At 45.7% G+C, this 17,482-nt stretch overlaps 1 protein-coding gene across 1 annotated transcript in view; it reads right to left on the bottom strand.

Annotated features, from left to right (window-relative positions):
* Window positions 1–3,082: 3,082 nt before the first annotated feature.
* Window positions 3,083–17,482, bottom strand: part of adamts9 (ADAM metallopeptidase with thrombospondin type 1 motif, 9) — a 462,662-nt gene continuing 448,262 nt past the window's right edge. Inside the window, exons 39-40 of the mRNA XM_070895215.1 lie at window positions 11,463–11,557; window positions 3,083–3,447 (exon numbers count right to left, since the gene is read on the bottom strand). Coding sequence (XP_070751316.1) covers window positions 11,468–11,557 — 90 coding nt within the window. The 3' untranslated portion in view covers window positions 3,083–3,447; window positions 11,463–11,467. The remainder of the gene's footprint in view (window positions 3,448–11,462; window positions 11,558–17,482) is intronic.

The raw sequence follows: 17,482 nt of genomic DNA, 5'->3' as shown, positions 1-17,482 counted from the left end.
AATTTTTCAAAAAACCTAACTAAAAAAATTTAAAAAACATTCCCAACACACTCTTAAATTAAATCACCCCAACAGATTTTTAAAATAATTAGTAAAAAAACAATCACTTACCTTTTTCTTGCAGACCTACTTACCTACCGCCCAGCTCAGCTGATCCTTGTGGGCGTTTTTTTTCATACTTACCTACGGGTCCCCGCTGAGCCAAAAATCGTGCCAAGGCAATTTGTGGACGGTGCACGCCGGCGGAACATCGAAACCGCCGGCGTGCCTCAGCTGGAGAATTTTTCGCCGACCCGGTTCTTGCTCAAAACAGCCAATACCGCCGATAAACCGGGCGGTGAACCAGTGCAAATTCTAGCCCAAAAACTTTAACTTACCTTTTTTGCTGGTCTTTGTATTTGCCGCTGTTTCTGAGGCTGCAAGGCAGCTTTTTACTTGGCATTTTTTTTTCTTCCTAACTACGGGTGCACCGAACGGCCAATTTTAAGCGTTCGCATTTTTTTTGGTGTTGCACGACTGCAGTCCGCTTTTCAGCGGTATTTCAAAACCGCCGGCACACAACTTTATAAATTTAGGTGAGTACCTTTTACCGTCAAAAAAGGCAAAATAGCACCGAAAAAATGGGCACAAGGCTGGTCAATTTCTAGCCCTTAAATTTATTTTTCCCAAAGTTAAATGTTTGTTTTAAATATTCAATGAAATGGCATTTTAATTCATTTTAAATGCAGTATGTAATTTTTAAAAATGTATTTGATGTCTACATGTATTTTCTTGGTATTTCCAGCATGAATGGGGATCCCCTTTCATTCGTCTGGCCAGGCCATGTGATCCCAGGGGCGCTTGCGAACCACATACGCCCCTGGGATACCTGGGCCTCTACCCGCGCGTACCCGGAGAGGCCCAGGATTGCAAGTTGCCATGGATCTCGGGGCCCCAAGTAGGCACGGATCTTCTTTTCGGATCGGAGGCATTTCCCCGCGCGAAGCCTCCGACTGCAAATTCAGGGCCATTACTTTTTGGAACCTTTTGGGTAAAGCTAATTAAGATTGCATTTATAAATACTTCAGACTTCATAAGATATAGCAAAATAATTTATTTGTTATAGAGTGAACAATTTTTGAAAGTTACCAGTGCATATTTTAATACTTGTCATAAATACATTTTAACTATGAATAACATCTTTAATAATGCAACATTGGTCTACTATGCTGTAGTGCACAGTGTAACACTACTAAATAATGACATCAATTTCTTCTTTGTAGTAACAATGAGTACAACCACTGGAATTCCTAAAAGAATTTAAAACACCTATGATTAATATTCACTTGGCAGACGCTCTGAACTAAATGGCTGAACCGTATACACCCTAATATTCATACAGGTGCTATGAGTCCAAGATTTATTGCATATCATGAAGTTAAAATGTGCCTGTGCATTGAAGTTTAGGCACATAGTGCAAGATTTGCCCTGGATTTGATGCAAAAACTTCAGAAATTCCCTTTCATGTGAAGTAACAGTTGATACTTAGAGTTTTGGTTTTAGGGAATACATTAAAAAAAACATTTTGCAAATATGGTGGTTAGAAAAATCAAAACATATCTGTGGCATTGCAAATTAATAATGTGTAATTTACAATAACAGTAAACCTTTTCTGTAATTTATTTAATTTTTGGTATGAAAAATAAAACTAATCTACTTAGACTGTGAAACTACTATAATTAGGTGAAGTTAGTATATTGATTAAAAATGGTCATCTACCCAACTAATAAACCCAGATAAGTATTCATGTAATATGTCTATAAATTTATTTTGATGGTCTTTAGTGGCATTTTATTTATCATTGCCTTTATGCTGACTGATTCATTTACACTCATGTTAATAACAATGTTTTTGTTGTTGCATTTTTAACAAAACAAAGCCATAATAATTAAACAGCTTTAGTTTGGCAATTGATTTGATATACAGTGTTAATAAGCCTAACTTGATGTACATGCCTTAACAACCCGCATCTTTCAGTAGATTTATTGGGAGTATTTTCAAAGTTCAGCTCCAAAGAATCTTGTTACCAAATATATAATTAGCACAATCGTAAAGTTAACTGTGTCTGATTTACTTCAGCCTATCTGTTTACTTACGATATGCAATGCTGCTTTGAATTATGTAACAGTGTACAGGTTATACAGGTTCTGACGAAGGGTCGTCAACCCAAAACATTAACTTTGATTTTCTCTCCACAGATGCTGCCTGACCCGCTGAGATTTCCAGCATTCTCTGTTTTTATTACAGGTTATACCTATTCACACATTTAATACACTTGTTTATACAACAGAGTAGAACACACTGGCAAACTGAGTAAAATAAACAGCATGCTTTCAGAATTAATGTATGTTGACCATACTGCCAATAAATCCTAAATCTATACTTGCTTGCACCATGAATAGCACCATAAAGACCTTTATGCCCCTAAAACATCAGTGCAGTTTCTAACATTCCCTTTTTTATCCAACAACTTAGGAAGATATAAAAACAATAAACCATCAGCTAATTCATAAAAAAATGTTCTTACATAGTGTTTTGGGTGTTTTGTAGCTCTATATTTAGCAATTTTATTTGCTATTTTAATTAACAAGTGATATGCTAGTTCAGCTTTTAATACCATATCCTTAGTATAAGTGGATCAGCCGGTTTACCATTACATTTTATGTAAGTTAAGGTGCATCAAGATGGTAAGATATTGGCATACAATTACCAACAGCAGCACATTAATGTACAAAACAGGTCACTATTATTGTGGAATAAAACATTCTTATTGTGAGCCCAATTTTTGTTCCCTTTATGTTTTACTGACCTTATGGAATCTAGTTCTTCCTATTTAACACTGCTACCAGTGTACCCATTTTGGTTAATAAGGCCTAATGAAAGTTAATCAGTGCAATAACATACAGCTGCAAATACCCATATATTTACATATCCTTTACGAAAATTACTTATAATGTGATAACAGTACATATTCATCTGTTTCCTGATTAAAAGTGCAGAGGTAAATTCCAAGTTAAAAACACTCACAATGTAGTACATAGCACCACCATTAAAAAAAGGTTTCTCAGCCTGTTTTTGGTTTATCAGATGCGTAGTGATAAGTAAACAATTCAAAAACACAGTGTCAATAAAATGTCCTTATCTTACAAAGCTAAATATTGCGTACTATATGTACAAACTGTGCTTTTCACTGTTGGAGTCTTACACTTGAAGATAAAACATAGAAGTATCCTTTCACAAAACAATTTAAAGAGAAATAAATATAAACAAGGATCATAAATACAATATTATACATCAAAATGTCCAGATTTATCTACAGACATAGAACACAGAGGTATGTGTGAGTTTGTCCTTCATCTTGTTCCATCTTGTCTTATGTAATGTTTCACCACAAACCATGAACACCTACTAAAAAAGACAAATGATCACTCAGTCAAAGCCAAATCAGTAAGATAAAAAAATAATACTAGAGCAACATTTGTTAAAATCCTGTGACGAAAAGACAATTATCAGACTACACTTTAAAAAATTATGAAAACAGTAACCAGAAAATCTGCACTGATATTATAAACACAACTTTTTGCTGTACATTGTAAGGTTTTCAAAATTATCTACAATTTAGAAACACTAATACATATACAATTGGAACACAGTTATAACAATATGGAAATATATAGTACACACAATAGCATATACATGTTCATTTGGTGCAAATTGAACAAAGTTTTTTTAGAGTTACTTAAGTGGAAAATGAGTATTTCTGTATTGGTGGATACAGTTGATAGCGAGTCACTATTTTGATCTAAACATGAAAATCTGATGATAAGAAATTATTTATTAAACTTTTGTAAGACTGTTCATTACAGTAATACTCATATTTGCAATTAAGATGTTTTCACAAACATTGATTTTTTGGGGCAATGACTCAGGTGTTTATAGCTTTAAGAAATGTTCATACTTGCATTTTTTACTTCACCATCTCCACCCCTTTACAACCCCTTGTAGTCTATCTCAGTGCATTTGTAAAAGACAGCCCAGTGTCTCTATATTCCCCAATTCAAGAAAATCACGCGAATTATTCATTTTTCATTGAAGTTTACAATCCATTTGCAAAATTGCGAGAACCCATAAATTAGAATTTTGTGATTTGTTGAACACTATTTTGGGCCCAAGTTTCCGCCCTCTGGAAAAACGGCGCAGCTCCATAAGGTGCGGCAACTTTCTGGAAGAAAAAGGGCGCCGAAAACTTACCTTGTAATTCTTCGGTCTCTTCAGGACTTCTTCGTGCTCAGCGCGGCGCAGCACACAGGGTCGGGGGCGGAGCCAGGTCCCGGCGTTGAAAACAGTGCCAGGACCTAGCTCCAGGCCCCCGAGGCTGCGTGGGAGGGGCCTGACCCTAGCCCTGGCCGAATGGGCTCCCCGGGTGAAGATCGGGTCTTGGACCTCCCTCCCATTCAGCTCCCTCCCCCTCCCACTCCAGTTCAGCCTTCCCCTCCTCCCTCCCCCCCTCTTCTCCCCTTCCCCCCCTTCTCTTCCCCGCCCCCCCCCCCCTTCTCCACCCCCTCGTCGGCGGCGAGTCTGCCTGCCCGGCACCTCGCTGGGGAAGGGCCTCACCCGAAGTGTCGGTGGCGGCGGCGCAGGCCCGGCCCGGCCCGTTCAGCCTCTTCCCCCCTCCCTCCCTCCCGTTCAGCCTTCCCCCCCCCCCCTTCTCTCCCTCCCTTCTCTTCCCCCCCCTCTTCTCTCTCCCTCCCCTCCTCTCCCCTCCCCCCGCCCCCTCTTCTTCCCCCCCTCCCTCCCTCCCTCCCTCCATGTCGTCGGCGGGGCCCGCCTGCCCGGCATCTCGCTGGGGGCGGGCCCCGCCTGTAGTGTCAGCGGCGACGGCGGCGGCCCAACCCGGCCCGTTAAGCCTCTCCCTCCTCCTCTCTCCCCCCCTCCCTCCCTCCCTGCCTCATCTCTCTCTCTCCCTCCCTTCCTCCCTCCCTCCCTCCTCCTCTCCCTCCTCCCCCTCTCCCTTCCCCCTCCTCTCCTACCCCCCCTCTCCCTCCCCGCTCTCCTCCCACCGCTCTCCTCCCCCCCTCTCCTTCCCCCCAACCCCCTCCTCTCACCGCTCTCCCCCATCCCCCTCTCCCCTCCCTCCCTCCCTCCTCCTCTCCCTCCTCTCTCTTCCTCCCTCCCCCCTCTCCCCCCTCACCCCCCTCCCCCTCTCCGCCTCTTCCCCCCCCCACCCCTCGCTGTCAGAAACACAGAGACACTGACAGAGACAGAGACACTGACAGAGACAGAGAGTGAGACACTGGGGTGGGGTGGGGGGGTCGTCCAAGCACGCTGTTGGAGGGCTCCCGGTGCTGCTGTAGGTGAGTAGAAATATATTTTTATTTTTTGTTTGATTTTTTTTAAATATTTTATTTTTTAATTATTTTTATTGATTTATTGGTTGATTTATTGATTTATTTATCATTTATTATTGATGATGGCTCTTTATTTGTAAAAGTGAAATGTTTAATGTTTGCAAACTTCCCTCCCCCCACCCCATCTCTCGCTCCCGACGCCTGATGTATAAGTGTAGGGAAGATTTTTCTGAGCGTACAAAAATCTACACTTACTCCATTCTAAGTTAGTTTGGAGTAAGTTTTCGCTGCCTAAACTTGCAAAACAGGCGTAAGTGGCTGGACACGCCCCCTTTTGAAAAAATGAAACTATTCTAACTGACTAGAACTGGAGCAAAATAAATGCCGAGAATTGCAATTTCTAAGATGCTCCATTCTAAACTAGTTGCTCCAAAAAAATAGGAGCAACTCAGGCCAAAAGTTGAGCCTTATATTACTGGGAATGAGAAGAGTCCATCATGTTGCAAGTGCAGTAATGATCCTGTAACACTTTTCAAACAACTGACAAGCTACTGAACTAGTATAAAGGCTAATTAATAAACAAATCGATCAATTGATTGCATGTGTAATAAACAATGTGTCATTATACACTGCTCGTATACAAATATTTAATAGTACAGTTAATGACAACTCAATAAATAAATGGGCATGTGGACTTATTTATTCATAATGCACCAACTACTGTCTTCACAGAGCAAGAAAAATCCAGTTGCCTGTGAGATGAATCCAAAGAGCATCACTTGGCAGAATGCCACGTGTGACCATCTGTACTCAAAAAAGACATCAGGAGAATTTGACACTGACGTTGTTGAGGAAGAACAAGGTGAATCTCAGCACGAGTGCAGCCCCACCACTGATTCCATCCCCTTCTGCCACTGTCTCAGGCTGAGCCAAACTATTTGTAACTTTGCTGCCCTATTTAGCTCCAAGCTGAAGTTCTGATCTCATAACCTCTCCATCACAAAGACCATCTACTTCCACCTCCACAATGTTGCCTGCCTCTGTCCCTACCTCAACCTGTATGTTGCTGAAACTCATCAATGCCTATGCCACCTCCTGACTCAATTATTCCAATGCTTTCTTGGCCATCCTCGCATTTTCCACCCTCTGCAAACTGCAGCTTATCCAATGGTCTGTTACTAATAACCAATCGTGTGCCACATCCTGTTCACCCATCACCCCTATCCACAGTGGCTTCTGTAACTTCCTTCATCTCTACAACCCTCCCTCCAAACTCGCTGTACTTCTGATTCTGACCTCTTGTAGATTGATTCCTCCCTCCATTCTCCACTTCGCCCCACAATTAAACTTATGCCATATTCCTTTTTAAGTCCCTCTTTATGTATGACAGTTAAAGTTTGAAGCCATCAAACCATCATTAGGCACAACTTGATTAAGAAAATGAAATCGTGGAATATTTTCAATTTTTTAATGTGAATCATTCTGATTCCATGGGTACAGAAGTACAGAAAATACATTGTAGGTCTCAGTGAGGAGAAATAAAATTACTTGAAAAAATTGTATTAAGACAGCAGGAATATGACTTTGGGTCCTGTTGCACCTAAAATTTTAGGCATGAATTTACAGCCTTTTCAGAATTGCAGTAAATTCAGGAACTTTGGCCGGGATTTTGAAGTCAGGCTGGCTTCCAGTTGGATGGGGAATGCTGGACAGGACGCCACAACCAACAGGTAAATGCGGGGATGGTGGGCGGGGCGGGGGGAGGAGGGCCCGATTCCCGATCCTGGGCGGGGAGGGGCGGAGTGTTTGTATGGTGGGTGAGCTTGGAGGGGGCCGGGGGGAAGCACTCCTGCTCCTCCCGGCCAACAAGGATTGCTCTCCAAGGCTGTGCTCGCCTCGCTGCTGCTACTGGGAATCCCGAGCCCCGGGATCCCCGGCCGGCTGCAGAAAAACCTGCACAGCATGTTAAATCAGAGGCTTCAGGCCTCATTATCGTACTTAAAATTCCAATCTACCTCCTGGGAGCGGGTTGGCGGCCCGTCCCCTGTCCCGCTTGAGTAAAAGCCGAAGGTGGAAGGGTTGGAGACGGGCTGGGGGGTCAGGATTTAGATTATTAATACTTTAAACTTCCCCCAAACCCACAATCCACCCATTCTTTCATGTTAAAATTTTCCCCTTTGTGTAAGCTGGACTTTTGCATGGGGGTGGAACTATGTTAATGAGTGGCAAAGGGCTTCGGTGGAGGTTAATATTCACTAGAATTTAGAAGAATGTGAGGGGATCTCATTGAAACATATAAAAATCTGACGGGATTGGACAGGTTTGTTGCAGGAAGAATATTCCCGGGGTAAGCCATTTAGGATTGAGATGAGGAGAAACTTCTTCACTCAGAATTGTGAACCTGTGGAATTCTCTTCCACAGAAAGTTGTTGAGGCCAGTTCGTTAGATATATTCAAAGGGGAGTTAGATGTGGCCCTTAAGGCTAAAGAGATCAAGGGGTATGGAGAGAAAGCAGGAATGGGGTACTGAAGTTGCATGATCAGCCATGATCATATTGAATGGTGGTGCAGGCTCGAAGGGCCGAATGGCCTACTCCTGCACCTATTTTCTATGTTTCATAGAATTGGCGTAAAAGATCACAGAAATTCGGGCATAGTGCAAAACCTGACGCAAGTCACTTACGCCGTAATTTCCTCATTCTTTTATGCTGAAAATTTGCATTACAGCGCACTTACAATATTATTTTGGTTCAAGTTTTTAGGAAATTCCAGGCCATTCCCCTTTGCCTCTCCAATTCCTTCTCTTGCTTTGAGACTCCAAAATCCACATCTTTGTCAAGCCTTGGTAACCCCTTTGTTGGCTCAGCATCCATATTTCTGATCACTCCTCTGTGAAGCACCTTGGGATTTATTCAATGTTAAAGGTACTATATAAATGCAAGTGATTGTTGTGGTTGTTGTTGAAAGGTAGGGGTTGCAGTTGAGGGGCCAGTTGGTGTAGGATGGAGGGACAACATATATATAATATAAATGCTTATTGTTTGCTTCTACTACTGTGCTTGCATGTAATGCAAGTACAAAACAAATGTCTTTCAAACCTATTCTGTGTTTCGCCTCAGTGCTACATTATTGGCAGAAGTACATTAAGTGGCTGGCTGCTGTATGTTGGGGTACTGAAGTTGTATGATCAGCCATGATCATATTGAATGGTGGTGCAGGCTCGAAGGGCTGAATGGCCTATTCCTGCATCTATTTTTTATGTTTCTATAGGGCCCAAGTTTCCACATGATTTGCGCCTGATTTTTAGGAGCAACTGGTGGAGAACGGACTATCTTAGAAATCGCAATTCTCCACATTTTTTTTTCTGCAGTTCTAGTCAGGTAGAACAGTTCTACTTTGTAACAGAATTTTTTCTTCAAAAGGGGGCGTGTCCGGCCACTGACACCTGATTTGAAAGTTTCCACAGTGAAAACTTACTCCAAACTAAAGTAGAATGGAGCAAGTGAAGATTTTTGTAGAACTGAAAAAACCTGTTCTACACATTAAAAAATCAGGCGCAGGTTACAAATTAGGCGTCCAGAACAAGGTGGTGGGGGGGGGGGGGAGGGAAGTCATTAAATTCTATAATAAATCCTTATTTATACTTATACAAATATTATACAAATAAATCCAACCTGAATAAACATTTATAAGCAACGAAAAGATTAAATAAACCATCTTCCTACCTGTGTGAAAGTGCTTCAGGCAGGCCTTTCGGGTCCCCAGCACCAGATTTACAGGTAGGTGGCATTGGGTTGGGTCGGGTTGGGTCGGGTCGGGGAGGTTCGGTTCGGGTCGGTGGGGGGGCGGGGGGGGGGGGGAGAGGAGAGGGGGAGGGGGGAGAGGGGGAGGGGGAGAGAGGAGAGGGAGGAGGGGGGAGAGAGGGGGGAGGAGGGGGGAGAGAGGAGAGGAGAGGAGAGGGGGGGAGAGGAGAGGGAGAGAGGAGAGGGAGGGGGGAGAGGAGAGGGAGGAGGGAGAGGGGGGAGAGGAGAGGGGGGAGAGGAGAGGGGGGGAGAGGAGAGGGGGGAGAGGAGAGGGAGAGGGGGGGGGAGAGGGGGGGGAGAGGAGAGGTCAGGTCGGATCCAGTCCGGGAGCGGGAGTCGGGTCGGGTCCAGTGGGGGGGAGCGCGGGTCGGGGGGACGGGAGCGCGGGTCGGGTTGGGTCCAGTCGGGGGGGCGGGGAGCGGGAACAGGAGTGCGGGTCGGGTCGGGGGGGAGGGGCTCGGGTGTCGGGTCTGGTCCGGAGGCAGGGAGGGGGGGGGAGCGGGTGTCGGGTCTGGTCCGGAGGCAGGGGGGAGGGGGGGGGGGTTGGGTCTGGTCCGGAGGCATGGGGGGGGGGGCGGGGAGCGGGTGTCGGGTCGGGTCTGGTCTGGTCCGGAGGTGGGGGGGGGGGGGGGGGGGGAGCGGGTGTCGGGTCTAGTCCGGAGGCAGGGGGGGGGTGGGGAGCGAGTGTCGGGTCTTGTCGGTGGGTGGGGGGGGGGGAGCAGGAGCTGGCCGTGGGAGGAGCCTTATTCACGCAGCCCCAGTGAGGCCATTCGGCCAGGGCTAGGGGCTGCGTGCTTCGGGCCCCTCCCACACAGTTCGGCGCCTGGAGCTACTGCACTTGCGTGCCCACTGTAGCGCGCATGTGCAGAGGTCCCGGCACTGTTTTCAGCGCAGGGACCTGGCTCCGCCCCCCCCACAGCTCGTGCTGGCTGCGCCGAGGGCCAGAGGACCTGTAAGTAGGTGGAGAATACCGAGGATTTTTTTAGGCGCACTTTGTGGCGCGAAAAACGGGCGTCCAGGTCAGGACTGCGCCGTTCTAGGCGCGTGTGGAAACTTGGGCCCTATGTTTCTATGTCTATAATAGGCTCTTGGGACTGAGGTAACCTTTCCCCACACCTCACCTGGCAGCTCGATCTTTCTGCAAATGTGGGGTTGGTCTGGTCCTGTACGTTTTCTGGCACATGTGTAGGCATCAGAGTGGGATGGGAAGAGGATCCAGCCAGATGTGTTGCAGTCCTGAGACATAGCGTCATCATCCATGGCCATTCCAGCCATGCCCCTGCTGCTGGGTACTGCCTGATCACAACCATGAATTCACACGACCCCAGAAAACCTGATGGTACTAATGAGGCAATGAAGCCTGACAACTAACTAACCTCTGCAGCTACAGTGTCACACGACCTGGCATTGCTCTGAGTTCTTATGGAGGACTCACAACTATACCTTAGGAAATTTGCTATTTCAGATTGTAGCTAAAGTCCAGGGTCCCAAAATTCCTGAGCCTTTGAAGGAACAATGGTGCAAGTTGGGAGGTGGCAGAATTTGGGGTGAAACCTGGTTTGGCTGGGTCACCACACTCTTTTATTTTCTGAAAATCTAATGGGAGGAGGCAAAAAGTCCTCCCCCGCCCCTCCCCCCCCCCCAACCCCCCACCTGCTGCGATTACAGGACTGAGGATAACACCACTCCCTGCCAGAAATCTAACCAATTATGCTTTTCGTGCAGTTAGGTTAAAGTATACCTGCAGGAAGCAGACATACTTACTACATAACTGATTTTGGGGACCGAATCCTCCTCTCCGAGGGATAATCAAAATTATTTGTACAGCGATTGGCTGTCCTTAGGAAAACAGTTTGAGATAAATTGTTAGCTCCTTTAAAAAAAAGATTTACTCTTCAGCTGCTTCTTTTATGCTGCTGACCATGTCCCTGCAATTTGGGGCAAAGACAATGCCGAGCCACATTGGTGGCCAGAAATCCTGGCCTGCCGTACTTCTGGTGGTGGAGTAGAGCTCAAGGAATTTCAGCTTCCTAAAGAAAAGGATTTTGGCCGATATTTCACAAGCAACATTTCCCTCTATGATGTTTCTTTATCAGCTTTCTTATTGGTGTAGCTCTTGGAGAAGGAAGAGTTATGAGACATTGACATTAATGGCATTAAGTATTGATGTTTTAGGCTGCAGTTAGATTACATTACTGGTCTGAGTTATGGAATGTGAAGCAGGACTATAGTTACATTGTAAATTTGAGAAAGTACTTAAAAAAATGAATACCTGAGCTAAAGCAATTGTACATGTAGTCCTGTTGCGGAATATGGGATGCACTTGCCACAATAACCTCCACATTTCCCAGTCACTTTGGCGCCATTCTGTGGATGGAATAGGATTTACATCACTGTACCCGATAAACAAAACATCCACTAATCTCTATAAAGAAGTTAATAAAGCTGTTTAAATTCACAGTCTGAAAGAACTTGCCAATGTGAGTCTATTCCTTAACAGATACTGATAATATTGTTTTTAATAATGCTTGGCAGGTAACTTTTTCTGCATTGGACCTAATATATATACCCACAGAAGCACATCTGTCTGTACAACATAAAATGACCTTGTAACATCCTTCCACCACTCATTTGATGGCACCTTTGTTTTGTGCCTACTGACAAGAACATGCATTCATAAGAATATAAGAAGATAAGAAATAGGAGTAGGCCATACGGCCCCTTGAGCCTGCTCCGCCATTCAGTGTCATGGCTGCTCTGATCTTGGCCTCAACTTCACTTTCCTATCCGCTCCCCATAACCCTTGTCTCCCCTATAATTCAAAAATCTGTTTATATCTACCTTAAATATATTCAATGACCCAGCCTTCACGATCTTCTGAAAAAACAAATTCCTCCTCATATCCGTTTTCAAATGGACGACCCCTTATTCTGAAACTATGCTCCCTAGTTCTAGATCTGCCCACGAGGGGAAACATCCTCTCTGCATCTATCCTGTCAAGCCCCCTCAGAATCAATAAGATCATCTCTCATTCTAAACTCCAATGAGTATAGGTCCAACCTGCTCAACCTTTCTTCATAAGACAACCCCTTCATCTCAGGAATCAACCTAGTGAACCTTTTCTGAACTGCCTCCAATGCAAGTTTATCCCTTTGTAAATATGGAAACCAAAACTGCACGAAGTATTCCAGGTGTGGCCTCACCAATATCTTGTATAGCTGTAGCAAGACTTCCCTGCATTTATACTCCATTCCCTTTGCAATAAAGGCCAAGATACCATTGGCCTTCCTGATCACTTGCTGTACCTGCAGACTATCCTTTTGTGTTTCATAAACAAGTTCCCCCAGATCCTGCTGTACTATGGCACTTTGCAATCTTTCTCCATTTAAATAATAACTTGCTCTTTGATTTTTTTTCTGCCAAAGTGCATGACCTCACACTTTCCAACATTATACTCCATCTGCCAAATTTTTGTCCACTCACTTAGCCTGTCTATGTTCTTTTGCAGATTTTTTGTGTCCTCCTCACACATTGCTTTTCCTCCCATCTTTGTATCATCAGCAAACTTGGCTATGTTACCCTCAGTCCTTTCTTCCAGGCCATTAATATAGATTGTAAATAGTTGGGGTACCAGCACTGATCCCTGTTGCCAACCAGAGAATGAACCATTCATCCCGACTCTCTGTTCTCTGTTAGTTAGCCAATCCTCTATCCATGCTAATATATTACCCCCAACCCCGTGAACTTTGATCTTGTGCAGTAACTTTTTATGTGGCACCTTGTCAAATGCCTTCTGGAAGGCCAAACATACCACATACTCTGGTTCCCCTTTATCCAGCTTGCTTGTTACATCCTCGAAGAACTCCAGCAAATTTGTCAAACATGACTTCCCCTTCATAAATCCATGCTGACTGACCGAATTTTGCTTTTCCAAATGTCCTGCTACTGCTTCTTTAATAATGGACTCCAACATTTTTCCAACCACAGATGTTAGGCTAACTAGTTTCCTCCTTTTTGTCTGCCTCCTTTTTTAAATAGGTGTGTTACATTTGCAGTTTTCCAATCTGCTGGGACCTCCCCAGAATCTAGGGAATTTTGGTAAATTACAACCAATGCATCCACAATCCCTGCCGCTACTTCTCAAGACCCTAGGATGCAAGCCATCAGGTCCAGGGGATTTATCTGCCTTTAGACACATTATCTTACTGAGTACCACCTCCTTAGTGATTTGTGATTGTGTTAAGTTCCTCCCCGCCCCCGCTATAGCCCCTTGCCTATCCACTTTCGAAATATTGTTAGTGTCCTCTACTGTAAAGACTGATACAAAATATTTGTTCAGAGTTTCTGCCATGTTCCCCATTATTAATTCCCCGGTCTCATCCTCTAAGGGACCAACATTTACTTTAGCCACCCTTTTCCTTTTTATATACCTATAGAAACTCTTGCTATCTGTTTTTATATTTTGTGCTAGTTTACTTTCACAGTCTATCTTCCCTTTCTTAATCATTTTTTTAGTCATTCTTTGCTGGCTTTTAAAAGCTTTCCAGTCTTTTGTCCTCCCACTAGTTTTGGCCACTTTGTATGCCCTTGTCTTTAATTGGATACTGTTGTGTATCTGTAAAGCATGCACTCCCATGTTCCACCACCAGGGAGCGCATCTCCTGAAGTCCAAGGGATCACAGCATCCCTTGGGAGCACTGTATATAAGCCGGCCCCAAAGGCCTGTTCCTCACTCTGGAGTGTCTTAATAAAGACTGAGGTCAGTTACTTTAACCTCCCTGTGTGCAGTCTCATCTGTATTAGGGACACAATAAATAGCGACGAGTATACGAATCCAACGCAAAGATGCAGCAAACTGTGGGTATCCTGGAGAAGTTCTAGGAGGGTGAGGACTGGGAAGCCTATGTCGAACGGTTAGACCAGTACTTTGTATCCAACGAGCTGGACGGAGAAGGAAGCGCTGCAAAACGGAGAGCGGTCCTCCTCACAGTCTGCGGGGCACCGACCTACAGCCTCATGAAGAATCTTCTGGCTCCAGTGAAACCCACAGATAAGCCATATGAGGAGCTGTGTACACTGGTTCGGGAGCATCTTAACCCGAGGGAGAGTGTGCTAATGGCAAGGTATCGGTTCTAAACGTGCCAGTGATCTGAAGGTCAGGAAGTGGCAAGCTACGTCGCCGAGCTAAGGAGACATGCAGGACAATGTGAGTTTGATGGCTACCTGGAGCAAATGCTCAGAGACTTTTTTGTACTGGGCATTGGCCACGAGACCATCCTACGAAAACTTTTGACTGTAGAGACATTGACCCTCAGTAAGGCCATTGTGACAGCACAGGCCTTTATGTCCACCAGTGATAACACCAAACAAATCTCCCAGCATACAAGTGCTAGCAATGTTCATAAATTAACTGGAACTGTGTTTGCGAGCAGAAATGTACAAGGCAGAAACCACGAGTCTGCAACTGCCAGCAGGCCTCAGGTGACCCAGATGACTCAGAGTCCCCAACAAAGGATGAATGCAAGGCAATTCTCACCTTGTTGGCATTGTCGAGGCTTCCATTCAGCCTGTTCATGCCGCTTCAAAGGGTATGTTTGCAAGAGCTGCGGAATAATGGGGCACCTCGACTGCAAGTTCTGCAAAACCTGCTAACCACCACGTGGCAGAGGAAGATCGGTTCATGGTGGATCAAAGCAATTTCGAGCCTCAGAGAGAGAAGGCAGATGCTGAAGTACACGGGGTGCACACATTTTCGACGAAATGTCCACCTATAATGCTAAATATAAAATTGAATGGCTTACCCGTAGCCATGGAACTGGACACTGGCGCTAGCCAATCCATCATGAGTAAAAAGATGTTTGAGAGACTGTGATGCAACAAGGCACTCAGACCAGCCCTGAGCCCCATCCACACGAAACTGAGAACGTACATCTAAGAGCTTATCACTGTCCTGGGCAGTACCATGGTCAAAGTCACCTACGAGGACACGGTGCACGAACTGCCACTCTGGATTGTCCCGGGCAATGGCCCCACGCTGCTTGGAAGGAGCTGGCTGGGCAAAATTCGCTAGAACTGGGATGACATCCGAATGCTATCACATGTCGATGAGGCCTCATGAACCCAGGTTCTTAAAAAATTTCCTTCCCTTTTTGAGCCAGGCATTGGAAACTTTTCCGGGGCGATGGTGCGGATCCACTTGGTCCCAGAGGCACGCCACATTCACAACAAAGTGTGAGCGGTACCTCACATGATGAGGGAGAGAGTGGAAATCGAGCTGGACAGGCTGCCAAGCGAGGGCATCATCTCCCCCGTGGAATTCAGCAAGTGGGCCAGCCCAACTGTTCCAGTACTCAAAAGTGATGGCACGGTCAGGATTTGCAGCGATTATAAAGTAACTATTAATCGTTTCTCGCTACAGGACCAATACCCGCTACCTAAGGCAGACGACCTATTTGCGACGCTGGCAGGAGGCAAGACGTTCACCAAAGTCGACCTGACTTCAGCCTACATGATGCAAGAGCTGGAGGAGTCTTCGAAGGACCTCACCTGCATCAACACGCACAAGGGACTGTTCATCTACAACAGATGCCCGTTTGGAATTCGGTCGGCTGCAGCGATCTTCCAGAGAAACATGGAGAGCCTACTCAAGTCGGTGCCACACACGGTGGATTTTCAGGATGACATATTGATCACGGGTCGGGACACCGTCGAGCACCTACAAAACCTGGAGGAGGTCCTCCAGCGACTGGATCGCGTATGGCTGCGGCTGAAGAAGTCGAAATGCATCTTCATGGCAACAGAAGTGGAGTTTTTGGGGAGAAAGATCACGGCGGATGGCATTCGGCCCACAGACACCAAGACAGAGGCTATCAGGAACGCGCCCAGGCCACAGAACATCACGGCGCTGCGGTCGTTCCTGGGACTCCTCAACTATTTTGGTAACTTCCTACCGGGCTTAAGCACCTCCTTAGAAGGCCCTACATGTATTATTGCGTAAAGGTGAGAATTGGGTATGGGGAAAAAAACAAGTAATTGCTTTTGAGAAAGCCAGAAACATTTTATGCTCCAACAAGCTGATTGTATTGTATAACCCGTGTAAAAAGATTCGTGCTAGCATGTGATGCGTAGTCGTATGGAGTCGGATGTGTATTACAACAAGCTAATGTTGCGGGGAAGTTGCAACCTGTCGCCTATGTTTCCAGGAGCTTGTCTAAGGCTGAGAGGGCCCACAGCATGATTGAGAAAGAGGCATTAGCGTGTGTGTTCGGGGTAAAGAAAATGCATCAGTACCTGTTTGGCCTCAAATTTGAGCTGGAAACCGATCACAAGTCCCTCATATCCCTGTTCGCTGAAAACAAGGGAATAAATACTAATGCCTCAGCCAGCATACAAAGGTGGGAACTCGCGCTATCAGTGTATAACTATACCATCTGCCACAGGCCAGGCACCGAGAACTGTGCTGATGCTCTCAGTCGGCTACCATTGCCCATGATGGGGGTGGAAATGGCGCAGCCTTCAAACTTGTTGATGGTGACGCAGCCTGCAGACTTGTTGATGGTCATGGAAGCGTTTGAAAATGATAAATCACCTGTCATGGCCCGCCAGATTAGGACTTGGACCAGCCAAGATCCTCTGCTGTCCCGAGTAAAAAACTGTACTGCATGGGAACTGGGTCAGCATCCCCATTGAAATGCAAGAGCTAATCAAGCTTTTCCAGCGGCGAAAGGACGAGCTGTCAATTCGGGCAGACTGCCTGTTGTGGAGTAACTGCGTAATGCTACCCAAAAAGGGCAGGGAGACGTTCATCTCAGATCTCCACAGCACACACCCGGGTATAGTAATGATGAAAGCAATAGCCAGATCCCACGTGTGGTGGCCCGGTATCAACTCTGACTTAGAGTCCTGTGTACGAAAATGCAGCGTGTGTGTTCAGTTGAGCAAAGCGCCCAGAGAGGCACCACTAAGTTGTGGTCCTGGCCCTCCAGACCATGGTCAAGGATCCATGTCGACTGTGCCGGTCCGTTTCTCGGTAAAATGTTCCTGGTGGTGGTGGATGCTTTTTCAAAATGGATTTAATGTGAAATAATGTCGGGAAGCACCGCCACCGCCACCATTGAAAGCCTGAGGGCCATGTTTGCCACCCATGGCCTGCCTGGCATACTGGTCAGTGACAACAGGCCATGTTTCACCAGTGCCGAATTTAAAGAATTCATGACCCGCAATGGGATCAAACATGTCACCTCGGCCCCGTTTAAACCAGCCCCCAATGGGCAGGCAGAGCGGGCAGTACAA

The sequence above is a fragment of the Pristiophorus japonicus genome, chromosome 12 (assembly GCF_044704955.1).
Source record: "Pristiophorus japonicus isolate sPriJap1 chromosome 12, sPriJap1.hap1, whole genome shotgun sequence".
NCBI lineage: Eukaryota > Metazoa > Chordata > Chondrichthyes > Pristiophoridae > Pristiophorus > Pristiophorus japonicus.
The sequence above is the reverse complement of the archived record's forward strand: the minus strand, read 5'-3'. Positions and strand labels throughout refer to the sequence as shown.